At 40.7% G+C, this 26,708-nt stretch overlaps 1 protein-coding gene across 1 annotated transcript in view; it reads left to right on the top strand.

The window, feature by feature from the left end:
• DCX (doublecortin) overlaps window positions 1-26,708 on the top strand; it is a 99,784-nt gene that overhangs the window by 47,123 nt on the left and 25,953 nt on the right. The window contains exons 4-5 of the mRNA XM_031446491.2: window positions 23,634-23,736; window positions 25,717-25,854. Of these exons, the coding sequence (XP_031302351.2) occupies window positions 23,634-23,736; window positions 25,717-25,854 (241 nt within the window). The remainder of the gene's footprint in view (window positions 1-23,633; window positions 23,737-25,716; window positions 25,855-26,708) is intronic.

The raw sequence follows: 26,708 nt of genomic DNA, 5'->3' as shown, positions 1-26,708 counted from the left end.
TTAAGTTCTTCCTAACTATCAGCTACTACAGTGATGGTTGTGTTTTCTAAGTCAGTGGGGGTCAGGTTGGGAAGTAGATAGGTAGACAAGTAGTCTAAATTATGTTCCTTTGAATACTCATCATGTGTCTTATCTTGGTAGCCTTACCACAACTGTAATTTTCCATTTGTTTGGGTGACTGTTTGGTCATTATCAGTCTTCACTATCAGTCTGTAAGCAACGTGGGTGTCAGAACCATGTCTATTTTTGTTCATCAGTATATCCCAGCACTTAGCATGATGTCTGCCACATAGGTGCTAAATAGAATTTGTTGACTAACAACCCAAACAGTTATGGCTCTGATATTCTTAGAATGAAGGAAAGCCAGATATTCAGGCAGGAGTCTGGGGAGAGGCATTTGTGAGGGGTAGGGCATCTTACCTTTTCTCTACTCTCACCACAGGGAGACATCTCATCCTGGAGTCCACCTTTGTATAAGGCTGTCCCCAGCCACAGCCATCCCCTGAACCTGTCAACAGTGCTTTCACCTAGGAAGATTGTTAGTGATCAAAAATGAAGCCTGCCTTTGATAGTTTACTATTTTCCTGTGATCTCAAAGCCACTGTCTTCTCCAGGGCAGATGCTCATTAGCAGGTACAAGCCCATCTTGCTCTTTGGGGCCTAGAGATAAAATTGTGCCAGCAAGTTGTGGAGCTGAGATGGTGGGGGAAATGAAAAGCTTAGGGACTGTATTTCCATTAAATTTGAAACAAGGACATTCTGGTACATTTCTGGTATCATAATTGCTCCTGGAATCTGCCAATATGTCACTCAGTACCTCTCAAAGAGAATTGACATGGAAGGAGAAAAGGATGAAGGGTGATGCAAAGATGCTGGAAATGGAACAAATATGGCATTTTGAATAAACTTTGACTCAAACTTTAATTCTAGAGAATTCTTATGAACTGAAGTAGTGATGCTTTCTTCACCTCTTCTCATCCATCACATTTTACCTCTTCAAACCCTGCTCTTTTTTCACAATCCTTCTCTTGACCTCTTCTCTATCTCCCTGAATTCTTGTAAAGCCTGTCTTGTATTTCTGCCTATTGACAGCAAAAATAAGATTTTAATTGAATCCCCAGCCTCTCCCATATGACCCAGGATCCTGATGCAGAAATCAGGAGCAAGATGAAAACATGATTTTTTTTTTTTTTACCATATCAGCTCCACAGTTGCCACTAACTGGAAAAGCTCTTATTCATAAAACCCAGAGATTTCCAGGGAGACCATTGCTAATCCCATAAACTCAAGACATAGATAAAGCACTTGGCTTGGGTATCACTAATTTCATTTTCATGCTTATGTTTGCCATCATTCATTGAAGGACAAAAACAAGTCAGCTATGATGAGGGTAAACCCTGGATTAGCATTGTATATTGTAGCTGTAAATTTTACTGTAAATGAAATGTACAAATGATTTGAAGCCAGTTACAGAGGAAACAAGAAGCTGCAAATGAGCCTTTGATGGAAAATAACTTGTTTTTTTCTTTAGTTGGGTATTTGGGATTGGTTTATTTTTCACTTTTTATAAGGAGATAGTTCCCAATAGGCCTGAAGATTGGATGTATAATAACAGTTTAGGAGCTCAAGTGAAATTAATAAAACCAAACTTCAAAATGTGTTAAAATGAAAGTAAGAGTTGGAAGTCTAGCTATTTTAAAGATACTGACAATTTTTCCCTCTTAGAAGCAGAGAACTTTTTAGGGCCAAAGAGTAAACCTTATGGAGTTACCCAGTCTTACCTCCCATGTAAAATAAAAACTCTTACCAGTGATTCTTTAAACTCTGAACATCCCTGGAGCAGGAAACTCATAGTTTTTTTATTGTCTTTAAAACACACACACACACACACACACATACTGTATTAGTCCACTATCATTTTTAGATGATTCAAGCAATCCAAAAGCATATAGAGCATATGTGAAAAGTCCTCTCTTCTCCCCTTCTCCACTCCCTCCTTCTCCCTCCAGAAGTTGCCACTGTTTAGTGTGTATCCTTCTAGCCCTTTTAAAATACGTTTATATCAGTGGTTCTCAACAAAGAGTGATATTGCCCCCCTGGGGACATTTGGCAGTGTCTGGAAGCATTTTGGGTTGTCACAGCTGGGCGTAGGATGCTACTGGCACCTAGTGGGTAGAAGCCAGGGATGCTCAACATCCCACAATGCACAGGAAAGCTCCTCACAGATAAGAATTATCTGGCCCCAAATGTCAATAGTGCCAAGGTTGAGAAACCCTGATTTATACATAAACCTGAAGACGGAGATTATAACTTTTAGAAAGAAATAGGATCACATAATCTTCATTTTCCTGTGATCTGCCTTTGCACCATTTGGAGCTCTTTCTATATAAGTACGTATATTTCCACTGCAATCTTTTTAACAGCTCCATGGTATTCTCTAGTATGGATATATTGTAGTTTATTAAACGACCCCCTATTGGTGGATATTTAGGTTGGTTCCAATTTTTACAGTTACATACAATACTGCAATAAACATCTTTGTACATATATCACCTGTTAGATAAATTCCTAGAAGGAGACATACCAGACCAAAAATTATATGCAATTTCAGCTTTGATAATTCTGCCTAATTTCCCTCCCAAAAGGCTTTATAAATGTATACTTCTATTCACAGTGTTTGCTGTTTTCTCATACTTTCAGCAACACTTTTATCAATCTCTTAGATTTTTACCAGTCAGATGGGTAAAAAATAATATATAATTACTGCTTTAATTTGAATTGCCCTGATACTATCAAGATTGAGTCAGCATAACTTTTGTCATTTAAAATTAATTAATTAGTTAATTGAATAATTACCTGTTTATTTACTTTGCCCATTTTTCTATTGGATTCTTTGTTCTTTTTTTAAAAAAAATTATGTGATATATTTTAGAAGGTAATCCTTTGTTAAATATATAGCAGTGTTAGAGCTAAATAGTTTTAAAATATTCTTTTTGCAATGGAATCCTTTTATAAATGAAGTCTTAGTCAGAATCCTAATCCTTAAAACAGTTAAGAGTGAAGTTTCTCTTGTTGAAATGAAAGGAAAGTGAGAGGTTATAGAACCTTTATCATTTCAGCTTCCTCCTTGCTCCCCAAGGTAGCCCAAGAAGAATCCTGAGGATCTGAAGAATATAGTTTGAAAACCACAAATTGAGTCCAACTCCTCCAGAGACAATGTGGCCCCAAGAGGGAAGTGACTTACTGAGGTCACACAGTTCCTTCCAAAACTGATAGAACTAAACTTTGGTCTCCTAACTTCCATTCCAGAGATATTTTCACAATGTAATACTATTTCTCACTGTTAACACCCCCTCACCTTAATGACCCATACTAAGCTTGGGGGCAACTAAAATCCTAGGACCATTGTTAGTATCTGTTTTGTTTCATCTTTTACAGTTGAATTTTGAAATCTAAACATGGAACTGTGTATCTATCAAATGTATTAAATACAATCTCTCCTAGAACTCAAAGAAACATTAGAAATCTTTTGTTTTGGCCCATCAGTCTTGCTTTTTAAAAACTTTCTAAATCTTGAATCTGTCATCCAACATCAATTTCTTTTGGGAGGGCTGTTCAAGTAAGATTATAACTCATTGTACTGATATTCAACTCTCAGTTCTTCAATTGGCCAACAAATGTATAACCAAGACCTAACTTCAAAAGCTTCAGGCTCACATTTTATTTTTAGGGCATTTCTCTTCCTTTACCTGGAGAATTCCTATACATCTATTGAGACCCATTTCACATGTCACCTCCTCTGTAAAGTGTTACTAAGTCCCCATTCCTCATCCTTGAGGCAGTATTGACAGGTCCCATTTATGTACAATAGAGTTTTAATAACTAATATACTTCCTCTGCTATTTTATGAATTCCTTAAGAGTCTTATGTATTCTTTGCATCCCCAGGACCTGAGCCTAGGATGGCAGGTGGACTATGGTGACTGCCTACTGAGTAGGACTGCGAGGTTGGGTAGGACTCAGTGGCAAAGAGCATTTTGTGAAGAGTTAATGATTTCTGCCATGGGCTCAGGAAGAGGCAAGTAACCCTGGCCCAAAGCATAGTCAGTACTCAAAATATGTTTTTAAATGTATTTTTGCACCCCCACCCTGAGATGTCTAGTAACTTTATCAAAAGAAAAGTAAGCTGTGCATGGCTTTTGTCAACCCTTGTTTGTGTCTACTGATTATAATTTCTCTTGAGTGTTCACAAACAATATTCTAGTAACCCTTTTTAGATATTTTTTATGGGTATCACTATCAAGTTAATTATTGGTTTATATTTTCTGAGATATACTTCTTCCCTTTTTCAAAAAGTAGGACAACATTTCCTTGTCTTTAGCATTCTGGCGCCTCTTCCATTTTCCAAGAACTTTCCAGGTGGTTGTGACTCATTTGGAGAAAATGGTCCCTTTCACTCGGACCTTTCAACAGCATTGTTTGTAATGGTCAGGGGCCATGACTAGGAGAGCTGTTTCTTGGAAAAAGTCTATTTGAATTGGGCAAATCAGAGGCTGAAGTCAGGATAGCCAATAAATGTGTTATTGACAGAGGCCTGGCCTAGAAAGGCAGCCAAGTCTAGGGAGGCAGTTTTCTCTGAACCATGGCCCAGCAAGCATTTCAGATGGCTCTTCCTGTCTCTCTTCCCTTCCCCTTCTCTTGGCTCCATGTTCTCCTCTTGCTGTAGTTTGTCTTCTCTGAGCTGAATTTGGATGGCTAAAGTGTAACCTCAGCACAAAAATGACCAGAAGAATGCACATCTGCCCTTGAGTTCTGAATGAGGACCTAGGTCAGTGACTATTAGTGACAGAGATAATAAACAAAACAGGAAACAATTTCAAGAAATTGAAGATATTAGGTTAATAATAGATAGACTTCACCTGTATATATGTGCAAAAGAGAGGATATCAGCTATGTAAACACATAACAAATATAGTAACGTGACAATTCATTAGGACACTAAAAGCAACAGATTTTTTTTGAACTTACCATGTGCCCAATCCTGTGCAAGACACTGGGAGGATGCAAAGACATGATCCTAAAGCTGTTGGAATGATTTTTAAAAATCTTCTATCTAACAAGAGAATGACAAATAGCCAAAATCTGGTGTTTGGGGTGTTTTTTTTTTTAAGCCTTTTTTTTAACAAGATTGGAACCAAAATATAAATGAATTTTTTTAAAAGGCTAACCTTCAATGACCAGAAAATGAAATTCATCTAAACTCTCTGTTCCAACTATGTGTTAGTTAAATGACCCTTGATCTATGATACATGCAAAAAAAAATGAGATTGAAATGATCGCATCTTGTCTCCCCACCCGATGCTATGGGTTGCTCTGTAGAAGCTGCAACAAGCCTAGATTTTATTGGGACTGGGAAATCTCATCATGCAGGTTCAGTCCAGCTAAGGTTCTTGTTCCTTCAGTGTGTATCTTACCACTTATTTGGGTAAGAGGTACAGTGAGAAGTGGGCCTTCAGCCCTCCAAGGGGTTGTGTCCTATTGCTAAAAAGCCTGACTCCTGATCCCACAAGCCCATGCAGGGGATGAATGTAAACAAGAACTGCTTTGTTCTCAGTGGAAAGGTTTGAGTTGAGTTCCTTCCAGGCGATCACACTGGCTGCCATTTTATACAGTCTATTTCTGTCTTCCTGTACACATCCCTCAATTTGCATTCCTGCTTAAACTTGCCACTAGTCCTGCCTCTCTGTGTGGGAGGTGGAATGGATTTGAAGAGGGGGAAAGAAAGGCCTTTTTGTGAGGAGGGGGAGGATACAGGACTTTCACTAGTTGCTCCTCCTGGATGTCTTCAGAGAAGCATTTTGTCTCCTGGCCTCCTTGAGGGCTATCACAGAAGCTCTCATTTAGCACAGAGATCAGCCTTACTTCTTTGTGTATTTAGCTTGTAGCTGAGTTTGAACCCATTTGGCTCATTAAAAGATGATGATTGGCATAATGGGAAGATAAATGGCTAGGAGAAGGTGGAAACAGAACTTTAAACATGGTTTACATGAAGAGAGTGATTTGAAGGGGCCGTCAAAGGCCCTCAGATATCTTTCACCAAATTTTAAGGGACATGAGATGTCCACTATTAGAGCTTTGTCCCTTAAGGTTCAGTTATGGTCCCCTCTCTAGGCCTTACCTCCAACCCTAGGCAGGATGCAGATTAAGCTATGAACACTCTAGCATGATATAGCTTATCAGAAATTTGCAGTCTGCTGATCCTTTCCCAGCAACCAGTTGGTGCTCCTTGCCAATACATTTGACTTGGATGATTTCCCCCATTCTTAAGGGAAACTAATTTAATTGTGTAAGTTCACAATCTTAACAGGCTCAAAAAGCAATTGGTATGAGTCAAAACTTGGAATGGCTAAGCAGTTTAGATGATTGTATAAACAAGGTCCAAAAGTCAATTTTTCAGACCATTAAATGTAGGTCAGATGCAAGGAGAGAATTAAATTGTGACAGAAGGGATTCAACCAAAAAAACGCCCATCAGACTAGCAACTCCTTGAGGACGGAAGCTGTGTCATTCTTTCTGTATCCCCAACAGTTACCATGGTGGCTGAATTCTCATGAGCACTCAGTGAATGTTATTCAATAAGTAAATGAATTCAGAAGAATTTCTTGACTAAAAGATCAATTCTGGTGTGCATTATCAAATCATGTTAGGGGTGGGGTCCTTTATTATACAGATTTTTATGAAAGAAGGTGGTTACTACTATGCCCAGGATGTGGAAGTGAAGTGCTCTGTAGGGGAAGAGAAAGACAGTGCATTTTCCTTCTAGTCCTTGGGCTCTATGAAACAGGGTGAAGACAGTTCATGTTAGATTCTCGGTGTCACTTTCTCTGTCTGTCTCTTCCCCTCTCCCTCTTTGTTTCTCTCTCTGTCACCATCTCTCTTTTTTTTGCCAAAACCTGATTTACTTTACCAGCTTTTCTTTGTCCCACCATATCCACCTCATTTCCAACTTAGGTCACATATTTTGGGGGAAGTAATCAGAATAATTTGCATTCATATAGCATTGTTCCTTTTCAAGGCACTTTCCTATGCACTATCTCTTTTAGTTCCAAATTGAAAAAAAAAACACCATGAAGCAGTCAAAGTTGTATTAGTTCCATTTTTCAGGTGAGGAGCCTGAGGTATAGAGTGTTTAAGTGACTTGCTCAGGATCACATAGCAATGTGTGACTGAACCAGAACTAGAAGCCAATCCCTTGGCAAAATGTCACCCCAAGCCTCAAAGTTCAGGAATGGAGGTTTGTTAGGGAAACAGCAGTTAGTACTTCACGGTTATAGTCCTCATACTTTTTATATTTTTTCAAATTCCATCCTTATACTCCTTTCTAGGCATTTGAGGCTAACACTTGAGAAATGGCCAAATCAGACATTATCTCAACTGTGAGGTCTCAATTTAGTCTCCACTTTTTTTTTCCTCTTCAGATATGAAGTGTGCACCTAACTAGATTTAAAAGTCTTGAGTAGGACATCTATCTGTCCCTGCTTAAGCCAGCTGACACAGAAATCTTCTGAAATGTATTGCCCCAGAATGCATCTTCTCTTTCTCTTACAGCTTTCTTTGATAGTCACAGCAGGAGAACTCCTCGTATTGGCTGATATTTCATTGAATCCTTTCCTTCCTGGGGCTGGCAACTTTCTCACACAGATTCAGAAGGCAGCAGGTCTAGTGTAATTACTGGCCCAAACCCTATTTGGTGTCCTAGGAAGGAATGAGTAAGGCAGTGTTGTACTGAAACCATGGATGAAGTTGGACCTCAGAGCCTGGGAAGGATGCCAGGACTAGAAGAGCCAAGGGCTTTGTGAAAACCAGAGGTCTAGGCAGGCTGTGAGTCATTAACCAAGAAAGCAGTTAGGAACTAGGAAATAAGCTTCTTACTGGGGTTAAAGCAAGGTCAAGGGTCAAAAACTAAATAGAAATGAGCAATAGTAACATCACCACCACCACCTCGGAAAATGAGAGAAATTCTGCTTTCCCCCAGAAGCCTGCTGAAATGGAGCTGCTGGTAGGGAATGGCTAGCCTGAAATCCATAGGTGGGAGTAAGGAAGCCATCTGCACAGGTGGCGAGTGGAGAGTGTGGTGGTCATAGCAAAGATACTACCTTGACAATCATGAAATATCCTAGAGCAGGGTTTCTCAACGCTGAGACTAATGACATTTTGGCCCAGTGATAGTTCTTTGTTGTGGGGCGCTGTTCTGTGCATCATCGGACATTTAGCAGCATCTCTGGCCTCTACCCACTAGATGTCAGTAGCACCCACCCAAGTTGTCACAATCAAAAGTGTCTCCAGATATTGTCCAATGTCCCTTGGGGAGTTAGGGGCAGGTAAAATGGGCCCGGGTTGAGAACCACTGTTCTAGAAGCCATGAATTGTGAAAGCTTATTAGTATTGAGCCTTCTAGGATTCACGGACTTCTAAATTATCTTTAGAGCTGGAAATCTAAGGGGGGAGGTATAGGCATCAGGTGGGAAGGTAATCTCATCCTTCCCAAATGTCCTTTCACGTCTAATGCCTGGTTCATCTCTCTCATGAGGCACTATTGCAGTTCCTAAGAACACTGAACCCTTGGAATTTTGCAAACTGAAGGGTAGATCTCTTCGTGGTTTTCATCCTTGGTTTACATGTAAATTGGGACAGATGTGAAAATACTTTTTACTTTTAGCAATTGAGTTCCAAAAAGACATGTTAAATTTCTCTTTCCTTTTCACCTTGAACTTTAATTTCTTCACTTCTATTTCTTTCCTACTTTCATTCAACCATATCCATATATATAGCTGATGAGGTGGGACACATAGAGAACAGAAAAAAAGAAGAAGGAGAGACGATAGGGAACTTTGACTAGGGTCCTTTGGCAAGAACTGGGTCTAAGAATCTGTGCTCTAGAAAATAGCTGCAAAGAATATTGTACCCACTTATCTTCCAACTCAGCCTGTTTTCTTACCACCCATCATACTGACTGTTTCTTAAAAATGAAATCTCTGCACTTCTTTTCCTCATTGTTGCCCTAGTGATGGATTTTCTTGCCTGTCAGAAGTAGGAGTCTTCTGAAGGCCTGTCAGAGCAGCTTTGTGGGCAGAAACATGACATAGAAAAGACAACAGGCTATAGTGGAGATGGCCTTAGACTAGGAGTCCAAACCCAAGTTCTAGTCTCTTTCCCTCTTTGTAGACATTTGGTCTTGAAAATCACCTTACCTTGGCTGAACCTCACTTTCCTCATGTATGAAACAGAATTACCTGTTTGCCTCCCTGGTAACTACATGGTTCAGATGAGACAATGGGGTGAAAGCAGCAAAAAATGTGTAAAAGCTTTTACAAATGCAAAATGATATTATTACTGTTGCTTCATTGCAATTTACCCCTCTTCAGTTATTCTTGCCCAAATGTCACAGTGTCCACTGGATAGATGTCATATTCAAGGCTATAGTAACAGTTCCTTTCTCTTGCCTGCAGTGACAGACCTACACTCAAGCCTCCCTCTCCAGATTTACTCTCTACTTTCTACCCTATTGCCCCTGGCTTTGTGCCCTAGAGGCTGACTCATATCAACAGGCTCCCTTGTCCTCTGGATTCCAGTTGTGTTTGGCCAATGAGGAGCACTGGCAGGGAGGAGAGGAGTGAGGTTAGACTACTTATTCCCTGGCACCCTGCCTCTGAGGTTGCTGGGCATCCCTTGACCGAAGGTCACAGCTCCTATCAAGGAGCTCTCTTCATATAATTTTCGTTTTCTTTTCTCCCTCTGGGTTCTGGTATCTGCTCCCACCCCTCTCTTTCTCAGGCCTAAGGATGGTAATGGACCCCACTATTACTAGTCCTGAGATACTTCAGTACTTCCTGTAGTTTTTTTGCACCCTGCCCAAACTTTTGTCATCAATTGCCTTCATTAAGCTCTATTCAATTTATCCACTCTGAGTGTGTCCCTTGTCTTTTCACTAGCATCCTGATGGATATATCCACCAAATCGCTTTCTTTTCTCTTCCCTCGACATTTTTATAACAGTAAAATATATGCTTCTAAAGGAGGGAATATTATGTAAGGAAATGCAGTAGGTTTATGGCCACTAGTATTCTGTCCAGTCATGTTGAGAATTAGCTCCTAGGTCACCACCTCTGAACATCTATAATCAGGCTGTATATTCCTTTATATTCCTTTGCCAATTGGCTAGTCCATCTCTTTGTCCTATTCTCAACCAACCACTGAAGAACAGTTAGAGGCCATGACTCTCGTGCCTACTCTCTCCCACAAAGTTTGTATCCTTGTTAAATTCCAACAACCTGGGAGGCAACTGTCTGATGCACACTCCAGTCTCTGGTTTGCTGTAAATCAGTTTGCACCCCTTTGCTTCCCTTGGACTAAGTTTGCAGAGAATGAGCTTACATCCTTTTGCTTCCCTTGGACTGGACTCTCAGGAAGCCTGGGAAGGGGGGTACAGTTAAGCCTCTGGGATTCCATGACAGCTGCCAGCATTCTGGCCCTGGTGTCTCTGTTCATTAACTGTATCCATCCTGGAATGTTTTATAGACTGTCAGAGCTAGAAGATACCTCAGAAATCAACTAGTCCAGAGGTTCTTAACTTAAGATCTATAGATAAGCTTCAGGGAAATCCTCGAACACCCTATATTATATGGAAAAGTAGCTTTCTATGTGCACATATTCACTTTTCTGGAGAAAAGATAGCTTTCATCAAATTCTCTCAAATGGGCTTTTAACACAAAAGATACATATACCTGAAATGGCTCTAGAACAGTACCCTCATCTTACAGTAGAGGAAACTGAGGCCCAGAAGGAAAGCAGCTTATCCAAGATTTTACAGTAAGTCAATGGCAGGGTTTAACCTAGAACCAAGGTATAGGTTAACTGCTCCTGTTTTATTTTTTTTTAAACAAACCTTTTCCTTCCTCCACTGAACTCCAGAGCCACACTCCCACTATACTTTGTGCACAGTAGACACCAGATAACTGTTAAATGCAATTGATAACTGCAATGGGCCCTATAAGCACACTTACTTATTTTAATTGACCCTACTAAATAGAATCTGGAGCTGTATGGGGCTCAGGGCCAACCTTGGAGCTTAGTGTTGCCAAGGGATCAAGCAGGGTTTTTCCACCCCAGTTCTCTCTGATGAATGGAGTTCTGTCTCGTCCCTGTTTCTCTGAGCCAACTTGTCCCCAGGGCCCTGTGGAGGGGCAGGTGTCGGTCCTGGGCATGGACTCAGCAGCTCAACTCCAGCGCCTCTGCAGCTGTTCTCATCCCTGTGAGGCCCCCAGTGGGAGCTGACACAGAGACTCTTGGAAAATGGCAAAGAAAAGCTAAGGAAAAAACACCCTCGAGCACTGAGGGGTTGCCAGGCTTCCAGGGGAGCTGGTACAGCCTAGTTCAGGTTATTAAATCACACTAGCGCCTGATAAAATAGGGTAGAAAGTCTTTTTCCTTCCCATCTCCCCTTCCGTGCCCCTCTTTCCCAGGTCACAGGTTATTTTCATATTACCCAGAGTCCCCTACTGTATTTCCGTATCTGCGTCTCCCCATCTAGGAAATGAGTGCCTTTGCTGTAGGGCTTACGTACCCAGTGTGGCAGAGTGAAAGAACAGCTTTGAGTTCTAGTATCAGCTCTGTAACAAACTAGCAATGTAATTTTGTATAAGTCACTTAATCTTGATGGGCTTTCACGCTTCATTCATGAAAAATGGGGCTAATGACCTAAATGAGGTTATGGAGGTGAGATCACTTGACAAATGCAAAACAACAAAAGCTATATGGGGTCATTATGACCTTTCACCACTCGAAAATTATTTTAAAGGTTGAAAAGAATAATCTTGAGGGCCAATAGCCCAGCTGAGATCTTGGATGCCCAGATTTCAGTCTAACTGAGTTTTCTAGAGGAAATTCTAGAATGAAGTGGGAAGGAAAGTCACCATTGGCTTTGAGTCTAAGAAGACCAGTGGGAGGAATCAGTTGACACAAATGTGATTTATTCCTAGAGCTTCATATGGTACTTTACATTCTAGAAACCTATGTGAATAGTTTCTAAGGACTAGTCACTCTTCACCAGACAAGGAAGTAGACAGACCCAATCTGGTCTTACTGCTAGAGGATCAGAGGGAGTCAGTTTCAACACGACTTACCCTGGGAATAGACTACCTTGCAGAGGACGGAGAATTTCCAGAGTGTGGCGCAAGATAGTGGGAAGAGAATATCAATCTCTCCCTGTACGATTGGCCAGTCAACACTGTTTCCTAAGGCCCTGGAATGTTTCCTAAGGCATCATGAGGCAAATAATGGTCAGTGCCTTCAAGAAATGCATGCTTTGATGGATGAAAAAGGGAGAGAGGACAAAACCCAAAAGGCAACTAAGGTGCTTAAAGAAATAGTCTTTAGTGGGGGAGGGGGTTGACATTGTGCTTTTTAATGCATATAATTAGAAAACAAATAGATGCAGAAGTTAGTAAACAAGTCAGTCTTTATCTCATTACTTTCTCTAATATATGGTACAGTGGACAATGACCACTAGTGGTCTAGAATAACCTTATTGTACTTAATACTGTTAATTATGAAAATAAGATTTAATTTTATGGTTCTTAGACTCTTCCTACTCTTGTTATTGCTGATGATAATAATATTTTTTAAAATAGTTGACTTTTTACACTTACACTTAGTGGAGATACAATGGTGAACAAGACAGATGAAAGCTCTGCTCTCTTGAAGCTTATATGGTGATGGTAGTGGTAGTGGTTCTAGCTTAGATTTGGAGATAAGGAAGACCTCACTGAATAGGTGAAATTTGACTTCTGCTTCTGCAATAGGTCACACTAAGTATTTAAAAAGTCTTCCTGCTACACTACAACTAAATCCTGGATAAATTATAGAAAAATTTTTCTTTGCATTTCCCTTTTTTAAAGAGCTTTATTGATATATAATCCACATAACATACAATTCATCCATTTAAAGTGTAATTCAATGGTTTTGGTATATTAAATTATTCATGTTAGTAATTAAAGTAAAATATATATAACAAAAATTTGTCATTTTAACAATTTCATTTGTGTAATTCAGTGGCATTAATTATAGTCACAGTGTTGTTCAACCATCACTACGTAGTTCAAGAATTTTTTCATTACCCTACATAGAAACTCTGTTACCTTTACTCAATAACTCCCCAATCCCCTTTCCTCTAGCTTCTGATAACTTCTAATCAACTTGTGTCTCAATGATGTTGTCTATTCTAGATATTTCACATAAAAGAATCATAAAAATATTTGTCTTCTTGTGTCTGGTTTATTTCATTTAGCATAATGTTTTCAAGGTCCAATTTGCATGTATCAGAACTGCATTTTTTATGGTTGAATTGTATGAATACAGTAAATACATGAATATAATGTGACTCCATTGTGTGTAGAGACCACATTTTGTTTATATGTTTATCTGTTGATGGGGACACTTGGATTGTTTCTACCTTTTGGCTATTGTAATGGACATTGCATACAAGTATGTATTTGAGCCACTACTTTCAATTTTTTTTGGTATATATACCTAAAAGTAGGATTGCTGGGTCTTATGGTGTGATATTTTGACTTATAACAAGAAATGTATATTTGACTTTTGTCCTTGTTTCTGGCAAAGAACTCCAAAAACTTGGGATTTTCTAAGTGATGAGAGCGATAAAGATGTTTTTATTATGTCAATGAGGTGACTTTTGGAAAGCACCTAAGGATGGGGGGCTGGTTGCCAGGAGAATCAGACATGTGATTAAAGGGTTTGAATTTTCAGTCCCACACCCAGACCTCATGGGAGTAGGGGGAGCTGGAGTTTGAATGGATTGCCAATGGCCAGTGATTTAACTAATCATGCCTGTATTATCAAGCCTCCATGAAAACCCAAAGGGGAGGTTTTGGAGAGCTTCCAGGTTGGTGAACACGTGGAAAGCGAAGGAGAGCAACTCATTCAGAGACAGCATGGAAGCTCCATGCCCTTTCCCCATACCTTGCCCTAAGCATCTCTTCCATCTGGCTGTTCTTGAGTTATATCCTTTTATAATAAGCTGGTAATCTAATGAGTAAAAGTCTCTTGAGTTCTGTGAGCCACTCTGGCATTAACTGAACCAAAGCAAGGGGTCTTGGGGGCCTCTGATTTATACCCAGACAGTCAGAAGTACAAGTGAGAACCTGGACTTGTGATTGGTGTCTGAAATGGAGGGGTTGGGGGCAGTCCTGTAGGACTGATTCCTTCTTAACCTGTGCCATCTGGCACTATGTCTGGGTAGATAGTGTCAGAATTGAGTTGAATTGTAGTACACCCAGCTGGTGTCCAAGAATTGTTTATTGGTGTGGGGAATCTCCCACCTCCAACACACAGACACACAGTGGAATTGGTGACTGGTGTCAGTGAAGTGGGATTTGCTAGAATGGCCTGGCTCATGGTAATATGTGGTTTGGAAAGAGAAAGGATGAAAGGACAGGAGAAGAATGAACCTATGATTCCTGGGTGGCCATATGATCACCCACAGTATGGAATAGCAGCTATGCTGCAATCACTTACTAAAGGTAAAAGTTACCAATGGAATTTAGAGATGGATCCAACTCTTGGGGAGTTGGTTCACTGATGCATAAGGAAATGTAAACTAATAAGAGAGAGGCAAAATATTCCCTCCCTCAATTATTGTGATCTATAATAAAAAACTAAAAGTAAAAGAGAATAGAATGTCTGATCTTGATGCTAGACCAAAAGCAGATTTCAGTGACTCAGAGTTTTAGCCATTATCTTCAAAGCTACCCACCCACAAAGGTAAAAATTGTGCAGGGACACCAGGACCTCTCAGACCTCTGGACACCAAGAAGTTAGTCAACGTGGGAAGAGGGCAAAACTAAAAACCTACTGAAACCAGGGAGTATAGTGTGAAGGAGCTGTTTCATTTGTGGATCAGTATCATCAGCTTCCTGAAGAACCTTTACCATAATGGATTATGAGAGTGACTGACTTAGGAGCTGTGTCTTTGTCTTGGGTTTTGGTGACAGCATGTTTGGATTGATGCAGGATCCACAGGTCGCTATGAAACAATCACAGATGGCTATATGTGATCCAGATACAAAATAAGTTATTCCCGAGGGAACAGTCAGCCTTGTGGACTGGATAAGTGTTCCTGGAAGGTCTGTTTACCCTGAAAAGAGGGGCTGTCTGTCTCCCCCTATGAATGCCAAGCAGAGCACCTCAGATGAAGCAGCTGATGCTTATATGCAAGCCATGTGAGACTGGCTTTGTGATGACCAGGATATTCACCCACTGAAATATGCCCATTGCCTAGATCATGGTAAATGCTGTGGTTAAGTGAGGCCCTTTCACATGGGCAACCCATATAATCTTATTGTTACAAAACATAAAGAACAGTTCTGGAAGCCTTATCGAATTTGCTGTCTCAGCTTCCCCTTGGGTCTTACAGATGCTAATAAAAACATTAGGTTAATTTAGAAGAGATGGTGGGCCCAAGGGGAGAGTCAAAGGACTCTTTCCAACAAAGTGGAAATTTTGAAATGGCTTTTGAGAAATAAGATGAATAAATCACATATTTACAGAAGCAAGACAAAGAGGAAACAGAGAGGGAAGAGTCACAAGACTTGCCCAGTAAGGTGGAAGTCTTTAGATCATTATTAAGAAATAGGGTTAGACATTGATGGGGTTAAAACAAAGGTTTTAGTACAGCACTACCAAAGGTTGAGTGGGACAAAATGGCCTTCTGCTGGTCCCCCAACGTTAAGGACTCCAAACAAGTCTGCTCTATTTACTCCAATTTGGAGGAATTTAACCTCTGATTTACAGCCAGTTGGTCAGAAGTACAGGTAACAACAACCTGGGCTTGTGACTGACCTCTGAAGGGTAGGGGGCAGTCTTGTAGGACTGAACCCTTAACCTTTGGAATCTGATGCTATCTCCAGATAGATAGTGTCAGAATTGAGTTGAATTGTAGGACACCATGCTCGTATCCAAGCATTGCTTATTGGAGGTATGGAGAAACCACTCACACACATCCTTACATGTTGAAATTAGGTCCAGTAACCCAATTATATGGTAATTCTATGTTTATGTTTAGTGTTTTGAGGAACCTGGAACAAACATTTTTAAGTGATTTTCTAAGCTTTCAGAAAAGGCAGAAGAGGGAAGAGGAACCAGAAGTTGAAACTAGAGCAGCAGGCAGTATCTAAAAGCTCAAGCTTCCCTGAGGGCAAAACCCCATAACTGGGACCCGGTGCTTTGGATAGTATCAGAAATGCAGGGCATGCAAGTGCCAACTAAAGAATGTCACCCATCATCCAGCTCTGCAAGGATTGAGTTATTAACCACTTCAATTGCTGACCTTCAACCCACCCTGAAAGGAGTTCATGACTGAGATCAAGAATGAGGCACTCAGTGTTCTGGAAAAACTGGCAGAACAGGCCTTCAGATAGATATTTTCGGGAGAAAATTTTTATGAACCTGGATTCTTGCATCTTCCCATAAGTAGAAAAGCACTAAAACCATTAAGGTATCTGTTCCTCATTACTAGCAGCAACCATCCACTAAGATGTGTTTAGCTGCGTGTACCTCCATCACTAAAATCACATACATACTCACCTCCCCACCCCTTACCTCTTCAAAACAGTTTCTCAGACCTGTCTGAGAGGCTGTCTTCCAGGCTATAGTTCTCAGTAAGACACTGAATAAACTTGACTCAAGCTTTTATGTTGTGTGGGCTTTTTTTTTTCTCAGTTGACACAAAGTTCTTGAAAAGTAAGGAACCAGAATCTGCAACCTCCACATTAAGCTGGAACACTTAAAAGGGGATAAACCAGAAACATACCTATAAACTTGTTTGTCTCTTTCATGACTTCAGGGAGGACACAAAACAAATAAGAGCACTACTCTTAGGAGTTTGCAACCCAAAGCTTGCTCTAACACAGGTCTGGAATTCAAATTTGTACTACTCATGTCACAAGGGAAACCATAGCTGAAAAACAGATGCTGCCTACATTGTTAGTGCCCCCTGGCTCATGGTAGAAACAAATTCACATCTTTTTCAGAGGAAAGTGTCCCCAACCTAGACCCCTCAGGGTCCTCAAAGATTTAATTTAATCAAACATGAGCTCATAATTTAAAAAATATCAAGCACAGGAGGAAAAAAGTCACCATGAGGGAGAGTTAGCAGAAACAACACATTTGGATTCTCAAGGATATTAGAATGATCAGATACAAGACCTAAAATAACTTAGTGTGAATTGTTTAAAGCAACAAAACATGCAATTAAAATGAGACAATAAAAAGAGACTATCAGCTATGGCCAGGCAAATTTGGATAAAAAATGAAATAGAATTTCTAAAAATGAAAATTGCGATCATTGAAATTTGAAGCACTATGAATGGGTTAAACAGCAAATTAAATATATCTGAAGAAAGAAAGAGTAAACTGGCAGATTTGAAGATATTTTCCAGAATGTAGCACTAAGAGATAAGAAGATGGAAAATATGAGGGTGGAATTGCAATATGGAACATGAAGTGGGAAAGCTAAACATGTGCCTAATTTAAAGTGACCTCAGAAGAAAGGCCTGAGGTGTAATAAGAAATGGTGACCAAATAAATGGGTAAATCTGTATGTAGATAAATCTAAACAGTATTAACTGTATAAAATACTTAAAATAATAACTCATTTGTGGGGTTCAATACAGGATCTGAGATTCTAAACAATAGCATCATGTAAGTTGAGGGTTGCTCAGACTTAAATGCAGTACGTGGTACTTTAGATTTGATTGTGAAGACGCAAGTAGGCCTGTGACTATCTGAGAAGTATACTTTCTAGGTAGAGGGAGCTGCAGGATGAGGCTCTGAAGCAGGGAAGGTCTTGATGTGTTTGAGTAGCAGAAAGAAAGCCAGTGTGACGGGAGCGAGCTAGCGTGTGTTGTATGAGAGATTGGGTAATATAGAGCCAAGATAAAAAGTGGATTTTATTCTATCTATGGTTGAGAGCTTTGGAGGATTTTAAGCAGAAGAGTGACCTGCCTGATTAAGAGTCTGAAGTATTTCTCTGGCTACAGTGTGAAGAGTACGAGTGTATTGCATAGGGGCTGGGCATAGAGAGACCGGTTACAAGGCTACTGCATTATATCTTGGCCTAGGAGTGTAACAATGAAGAAGGTCAATGTGACTTCTAGTAAAAAATGACTCCCAGGTTTCTGGTTCAGGCAGCTGGGGGAATTGTGGTACCATTTATTGAGATGAGGAAAGCTGGAGGGAAGTAGGATTTGGAGAGGGAGCAATAAGATTTTAGTCTTGGGCATATTAAATTTGGGATGGCCATCAGATAACCAAGTGGAGCTATTAAGCAGGTAGTTCAATACACATGAGTCAAGATAAAAAAAACCTTGTCTCAGCTCACCACGCCAACCCTGTGCCAGTCTCTGACTGGAGCCTATCCAGGGCAGGCAGGCAGGAAATGTTCCAGAATGAGAGTAGCAGTAACTTTTATAAAAAGCCTCATGCGTAATGTTTATTGAATCTTTCATTAACTCATTTTGCGAAGCTTGGCAGCCACACTGGATGGGCAGGGCACACTGTTGGCAAGACTGGGAAATCAGTGTGGTTTGTCTTCCTCGCCACAAGATTTTCTCTTCTTCACCACTGGGGCCATTCCTCTCCCCATAGACACTCTCTGCCCTTCTCTTCACCCTGAATTCCACCAGGAGGCAACGGTATGTTTTGTCTGTGCAGAAGGCTGGCAGATGGGCCAGGCCAATTGTGCTATAGAGAGTTAGAATCTCTGTGACTGTAATCCACAAGATGCAATTTTTTTTTCCAGGGCTATTAAGAAAAAGGCATGTTCCTGCTTCTCCACCTTTATTTATGCAGTTACCATAATACCTTTCACTCCTGTCTCCATCAACCTATATCCCACACATCCCTCAAGACTCAGATTTTGTTTTCGTCTTCTCTGTGCAGCCCTCCCCAGTTCTCACAATTAGAATTGTTCCCTTTGTCTTCTGTGTTCCTCTCGCTCTTTGTGCCTCTCTAATAGTGCTAACAGCAGTCCGCCTTGTAGTCCAGTTATGTGTGTAGTTCTGATTTCCTTATTATGCTGTCAACTGTGAAGACAGGGGCCTTTTATTGTCCATTTGTGTGTCCCTGTCCCTCGCATTGCTCCTTTGCCATAGTCAGTGCTTTATGAATGAATATCAGTAGAGTTGAACTTTCAATGAAAATATTTTGCGTGTTGAAAGTGAGCCTCATAGATATGCAAGCAAGACCTTACTTCCTGAAATACCATTGCTGTCTGAACAGTTGGAGAGTGTGTAGAACCTACCAGCAGTAGGCACATATGAGAACTAACTGCCAGCATCTGTAATATGCGGACGGAGAATCTAATCAAGCTTAAATCAAGTCACAGGGTGAATTTGCCATTTGCAGCTAATGGACTCAAACTGCCCCCAAACAGTGATCTGTTGTCTCCATTTCCCCATTTGCACTTCAACATTTAAGCCACTGGATGGTCCATATAATCTATTGTTTGTGCTAATGCACAATCAAGCTAGCTTCCCTTACTCCAACTCTTGCAGTTTTTTTTTTTAAAGGAAGACCATTGAGTTAATGGTTCAGTGTTAATGTGAGTTGATTGATTTTATTGATTTTTGTGCTGGCAGTTGATAAATTACAAAGACAGGTGTCATGCCTTTGTGTTCTCTGACTTAAATACCCAAGCATGTCTCATACAAAAGCTGATGTCAGCAAAACCCTTAATCTCTGAGGATGCTGTAAGTGCTATCATAATGATTATTATTTTTACCACTTTTGCTTCCACCTCATAATAGAAATTTTATCACAAAAAACTAATCTTCTGTGTAGGTATAGGTTTTCATTTCTCTTGGGTAAGTAACTAAGGAGCATCTGATAAGGGACTTGTATCTATAATATATAAAGAATATGAAAATACTTTTTAAAATATTTTATTTTCAAAATTATATGTTTGCAATGTAACCTAAGGTGGATTTTGTATCATGTGAACTGCATGGAATTTTGAAAAGCAGGTGTGAGTGTGAGTTTCATTTGGGAATTATTTCTTACACTCCATTCTTCTTTTCCTTATTCCTCTTCTTTTTCTCCTCCTTCTCCCACTCCTTCTCTTTGTCCTCCTTCTCCAGTTACAGTAATGAATAGGAGTTTTCTTGTCCATAGATTAAACATATGATCCATAAAGATGTTTCCTTTTTTCAATCCTGCAAATTGTTCTGATGCATATTGGGCATTGATGAGGACTAGTTGTGACTCTCCTGCCTAGGCTATACACAAGCCTTTGAAGTCAGGACTTCGGAAGGCATGTTCTCTTAGGCAATTAAATAGTTTTGTTCCAAACTGAATCGGGACACCTGAGAGCTAGTCTGAACTCTGCCGTGGTCCATCTGTGTATCTTTCTGCCACTCAGACACCTTGTATTTTGGGTTCCTCGTCTTTAAGATGGAGGGCTTTCTATTTTCCCAACTCTGACACAGAGCAGGGTAGGGCTGTTGTGTCTCAATATCCAAGGCATTTGGGAAATCTGGGTATCCACATGCACAATATGAATTTGTCTACATTTGGGAGCCAGTAAAATGTGGGGTGGGATCACACAAGAAACCTGATGCTAAACAGCTGGATTGCAAAATGAATATGTTTGAAGCCAGCCACAGCATTGTGAGTTTGTCAGAAGCACAGGGGCTTTGCCTTTCTCAGAAGCTCCCCAAGAAGGGGTTATCCAAAGGCTTTTCCCAAAGCCTGGGTGGGGGCAGAGGGACTTGGAGTTGGAGGAGGGAGGGTCATTCTAACAGCAACCCCCAGAGCAATCTGTGAAGGCTTTGTTGTCTTACAATAGGACAGCATGGCATGTCACTGCGATGGCTGCTTTTGAGCTTTTGGTTTTTCTTCTTGGGAAGTGATTTCCACAAATACTTCCAAAATGAATGGTCTGGTACCTTTGGGGGAAGGGATTGCTGTTTGAAGTATTTACTAAATTCTTTTTATGGCTAGTAGTTGGTTGAGGTTTCCTATTTCTTTTTGAGCTAGTTTCTTTCTTTAGGTTTTCCTTTAAAAATGATCCATTTCATCTGTTTTCAAACTAATTGGCATAGTTATACAAAGAATAACTTCTGATTTCACAGTCTTTTCTCCTTTCTTGTTCCTAAATTTATATATTGGTGTTACCTTTCAAAACCTTTGACTGCTAGGTCCTATTGTCTGCCACTATTGATTTCTTCTTTCTACTTTTCTGCCTTTGTATGCCCTTACAAAACCTCCTTCTTATTTCCTTTACATTCAGTTGAGGCCAAAAAAAATTTAGCCCTGGCTAAATTCTCACTATGTGATTAAGCACTCTACCAGGAACCATGGGGAGATATAGAGGGAGGCATAAATTTGGTCTTACATTCAGGAAACCTGTGATTTAATGGGAAGGATTAGGTGGGTACTCATGAAAATACAGATAGACCTTGAAACAAAGTGCTAAATGCTAGAGACCATTAGTAGAGGGATGCCCAAGGGTGAGGCTTCCCTCACTTATGACCAAAACTAAAGGAGATCAGTCAGGATCAGGGGCAACCCGAACAAGAGGTCATGGCAGAGATCTTTAGGGTTAAGAGGTGGTAGGGCATATACAATTCAGAGACACACATGTATCAAAGATAGGGGCTCCAAATTTCACTGGTCCAAGATGTCAGTGGGAGTCTGCAGCAGGGTTAAAAGCCATGTGTAGCCTCTGTCATTGGATTCACTACCATGGCAATATACAGGATGCTTATTGAACTAACAATGCCAGTTACTGACTGGGTCACTTGGATGTGGTGCTAAATAGTTCCCATGTCACCTACAGTTACCCCAAACACTCATGACATGACACTAAAATGCTCTGTTTCAATGTATCTCATGCCATCAGATTATGTGCTCCATGAAGTCATGACCTGAATCTTATTCATCTTTGCCTCCACAGTGTCTGAACCATACGTAAGTGCTTTGTATTACTGAGAGGCCAAAAGCACAGGCTTTGGCATCACACAGATCTACACTGATTTGGCTTCATCACTTTCCACCTGAGTAATTTATGTATTGTCTCTGGAACTCAGTTTTCTCATCTGTAAAATAGTGATGACAAGAATACCGACTTCTAGGATTTGTTGTGAGAGTGAAATGGGATGACAGATTTGGAAGTACTAAGCAGAGTGCTTGTTCAGAGTAAGCATTCAATTAGTGGTAGCTCTGTTTGTCATTATATGATTGGGGAATTAATGGGTGAGGATGAGTGGGCTGAAGGAGGATGATGGCCTTTTTGATGAGGTCAGGACCCAAGTCTGGGGAGAGGCTTAGCAGAAGCAAACTTGGCAGCCCTCCAAGTCTCCCTCCCTTCTTTGGCATCCTTTGGATGATTGGGAGGCTGAGACAATGGGAGTAATCTTTAAGCAAGTCTCGCTTTGTGTAAGGCTTGCAATCATCTTGGCCAGGGGAACAGAGATTGAATAGAGCCTGGATGGGGAATGATGTTATTAATATAAACATTTTTCAAATGTAACATATTGCTCTCTGCACCCAGCAAGCTGTTGTTAGTTTGTGAGCCCTGTGCCTTTGGAAAGCCATTGCTGGCAGCTTAAATGGGTGGCTTAGAACAATTAGAAGCTTTGAACGCTTTCAAGCTAAGGATGGGGGTAAGAATGTTTTGACTCTGTGGTTTCTTCTGGGGTTTCCCTGGTGTGCTGGACTAATTATCAGATGTAATTAGGAAAGCTGAGAAGTGGGGAGACTACAGACAGCAGCATACTTTCCCAGGGACCCTCATTTCTTTGTGTAAGAAAGGGGTTGGGGAGACTGTCTCTCTATTGTGGAGAAGCAGCAATGCACAGGGCACTAGAGGGCGGGAAGGATCCTGGGAACATGGTTTTACCAGCAAAGCCTCAAGCCTACGGGGACCCATTGCTCTTGATTAAATTTTAAGTGGTCAGGACAGTTTTCCCTTCCTTTTTCTTCATGGAAGAATGGTATTCTGGGCCACTACCAGGTTCTCGGTCTATTTTTAGCAAAAGTCCAACTTTTGTGGGTCCAAAGTGGTTAAGAACTGGTGTCCCTCTTTCAAAACTCATGAAGATGAAGTAGAGGAACTTCCACGTCTTGGTCAGCCAGAATCTGTCCACTTCAGGCTGCAGAAGATCTTTCTCATCTTCCTTGGTCTATACTTCTGTCCCTGGAGCTGAGCTAGGAGCACTCTGTCCTTGAGGCTCTGAGGAATGGCAGCATTTGTAGGGCCATCTGCTTGCTGACTTTAACTCAGAGGAGAACGTTCCATTTGGACATAGTCTTGAAGTTACTCTTGATGCAGTGGGAACAAGATATCACACATGAAATGTGGAAAGAAAATGGCACTTGGTATATCTTTACTCACAAGGGGCTGAGGTGCAGACTATGAGCCTGGTATTTTGAGAAAAAGGTGATCCCTGGGGGCTAAAATTGATGGCCCAGATGTGCAGCTTTTCTCCCCTGCCAACATTGTTTGAAGTTCATCATCACAAGACCATCAAATATCAATCCAATGTTTCTGCTTTCTCCGTAGGTAACCTGCCTCCATGATTTCTTTGGTGATGACGATGTGTTTATTGCCTGCGGTCCTGAAAAATTTCGCTATGCTCAGGATGATTTTTCTCTGGATGAAAATGGTAAGGACAACGACTAAATTTTGTTGTTCTCCTTTCTTCTATTCCTTAGGATTTCCATGGGTTCATATAGCCTGGAGAACATCCATGCATGGTCCCTTTCTCCTGTATGTTTAGATACATGAATCACTAAGTGAAAGTTGATTGGCTATCTCAGATGCTCAGCCTCCAAACTCAATAAAACTCACTATTTGCCCCATATTTCTTGAACCATATAGTATGTAATATCATATGGACTTATAGACTCAGTCAGAGCACAGCAAGGAACATTTGGGGTCAGAACTTGGATATTGTATGCATATATATATATATTTTTTTCTGGTTAACATCCTCCAGCTATTTGGCCCATGTTAATGGTTCCATTTTAGAAATATTTTCCACTGTGTTCTTAGTGTCAGACATTTTCCCTTTTCCCACCTTTTGGTTGCTGCCCCATTCCCCTTGTATTGTGACTCAAGATTCCAGAAGATTATTAATCTCAGGAAGGAGGTGAATATCTGCCCATCTCCCTTTGCTTGAGTCCAAGCTCCACGTGTAAGTTCATGGTGAATTAGCTCACACAGCCACAGGGTTAGGATATGATCCTGATGGAAAGACACATTCAAAACATATTTGCCCCCAAAAAACATATTTGCCAATTATGAGGAGTAAAATGTGGGAAAAAACAAATCAAGTTGTACTAATACAGACTTTACAAACACCTCAAGTGACAGGGACCCTGAACGAGGTGGCATTTCTGCTGTGTTCACTTTGAGAAGAGGCAAATGGCCATAAAATAGCTAAACAAACCCCAGGATGTGTCCAAGTTCCTGTATCTTCTACATCTCCAGCTCTGGACAGTGATCACTAAAGTGTATCAGCCAAAACAAGAAGTAAAACAAACAAAAATGAGTTTTCTGCTTAACTCAGTTTCCTAAACAACTTACTAGACATGATCCCCTAATCTTTCTGGATAATTTGTATTTTCTAGGTATCTTTAAGTAGAAAGTGACAAGAAGGTGTCCAATGATGAGGCTACCCTCTACCCAGCTGTTGGGTTCCTCTTTGAGCATGACAGCACAAGGTTGGGAAAAGCATAGTGGAAAGAACTCTAGACTGGGACTCAGAAGACTTGGCTGATCACCATTCTTCTGATATTTTCTTGCTTTGTGGCCCTGAGCAAGAGGCTTAAGCTCTTTGTAGTCTCATCAGCAAAATGAGTATAATAATCCTCCTAATACATTAGTACAATCAGTGCCCAAAATTACCATATTAGGGATGCTGAGTGATCTGCATGGAAAGTGTGTTCCCAGTGTGTCAGACTGGGATTGGGGGAGTAGCAGGAACATTTGGCAGACTCTCCCACACACCCACAGGCTCTCTATAAGTTGTGAATGGCAGAGTCACTGCTGGCCCATTTATTCATTAAACCAGCATAATGATAACGTATATTGAAAATCGAACTCTATAGATGTAAGATGGTGGTGGTGGTGGTAGTGCTTATTTATAAAATGACATGACATCCTTACTATGCCTAATACCATACATGGCATGTAATGAATAATAAACAGTAGCTCCCTCCCCCTCCTTTAAATTACACATGAATGTTTCACCTGTGTGGCTACAACCTCTGAGCTGTCAATCTCTTCTCCAAGGAAATTAATTAATTATGTCGACAGGCACTATTCTGAGACATGACTTTGGGTTGTCCAAAAATGATTGAGTTGACTGTTTAATTACGTACCCAAGCTGCTTTTCTACTCCTTCGCTTTTTTCCATAATCTAGGAATTTAAATACCTGGCTTAGCCCAGGTGAATTTTGAAAGTTTCTCCCATGCCTCCCTCTTCAGAACAATTATTCCTTCAAACAATGAAGACTGCCTTATAGTCCTTAGCCATAAGGTGCTTTGACCTTGGTGGTTATTCCAGTTTCCAGAGGTTGGTGATATGCTGAGTCTTGGTTCTCCCCAGCTCTATTAAGCTGTCTGTGTCATTTTCCACCAGAATGCCGAGTCATGAAGGGAAACCCATCAGCCACAGCTGGCCCAAAGGCGTCCCCAACGCCTCAGAAGAGTTCAGCCAAGAGCCCTGGCCCCATGCGCCGGAGCAAGTCTCCAGCTGACTCAGGTAACGACCAAGACGGTGAGTGCTCTTCTCCTAACTGTGCACGCTGACTTCATTTACAGAGGCCAGTACCTTCTGCATGCAGAGGAATGAGTTCCTCATACACCATTGTGTCTCCATGAGACCAATCCTATCAATTCAGAGACTAACCAGTTGACCTTGTTTGGAGTCATGGAGACACAGCTACAACCCCAAATCTGCTCAAGTGGATGCACACCAGAAATCTGGCCTGTTTGCCATGCTTGCTGTAATGCTTATTGTCATGGTTATCTTCATTGCCATCATTTTCAACATCACCCAGCAAATGCACAGTCAATGAAATAATCAAATCAAACATAAATGTGAAATAGAAAATCAGAATCAAAAACAAGAATATAAAGACAAAAGCCACCCCAACATGTCAACGTAGTGGATGCCCTTGAGCTTCAAGTTTGACTTTGGACATTTTAGAAGTCAAACCAAAAAGCGAAACAAGATAAACTGCATTATTCTCGCAATGAGACAAGGAGGTATAGGCCAGGTTCTGAAAGGATACAAAGAGATTTGTCATAGAGGATTTTATTTAGTGGATAGTGAGTGATCTAAAAAAATGTGGTCTAGGGATCACTGCCAACCCATGAACTATTTATCAACTTGTGACAAGATTAGGTGTTTGTGCCAAATGTAAATAAATCATGCCACTCAGCAAACCATTTACTTCAGCTGACTCTTTTTTCAGAGCATGATTGTATTGATAAAGGCAGCAGTGTGTTGGTTTACTTTTACTTCTTCTAGCCTGAGAGCCTTGGGGCAGAGAGCACAGGCACCCTTTATCACTTCTTCAATTTGAGGCAGCTTGAGTGGCCTATTAGCTTTGAAATGCCCGTTGGCAT

The sequence above is a fragment of the Camelus dromedarius genome, chromosome X (genome assembly GCF_036321535.1).
Source record: "Camelus dromedarius isolate mCamDro1 chromosome X, mCamDro1.pat, whole genome shotgun sequence".
Classification (NCBI taxonomy): domain Eukaryota; kingdom Metazoa; phylum Chordata; class Mammalia; order Artiodactyla; family Camelidae; genus Camelus; species Camelus dromedarius.
This window is presented reverse-complemented; position numbering and strand designations above follow the sequence as displayed.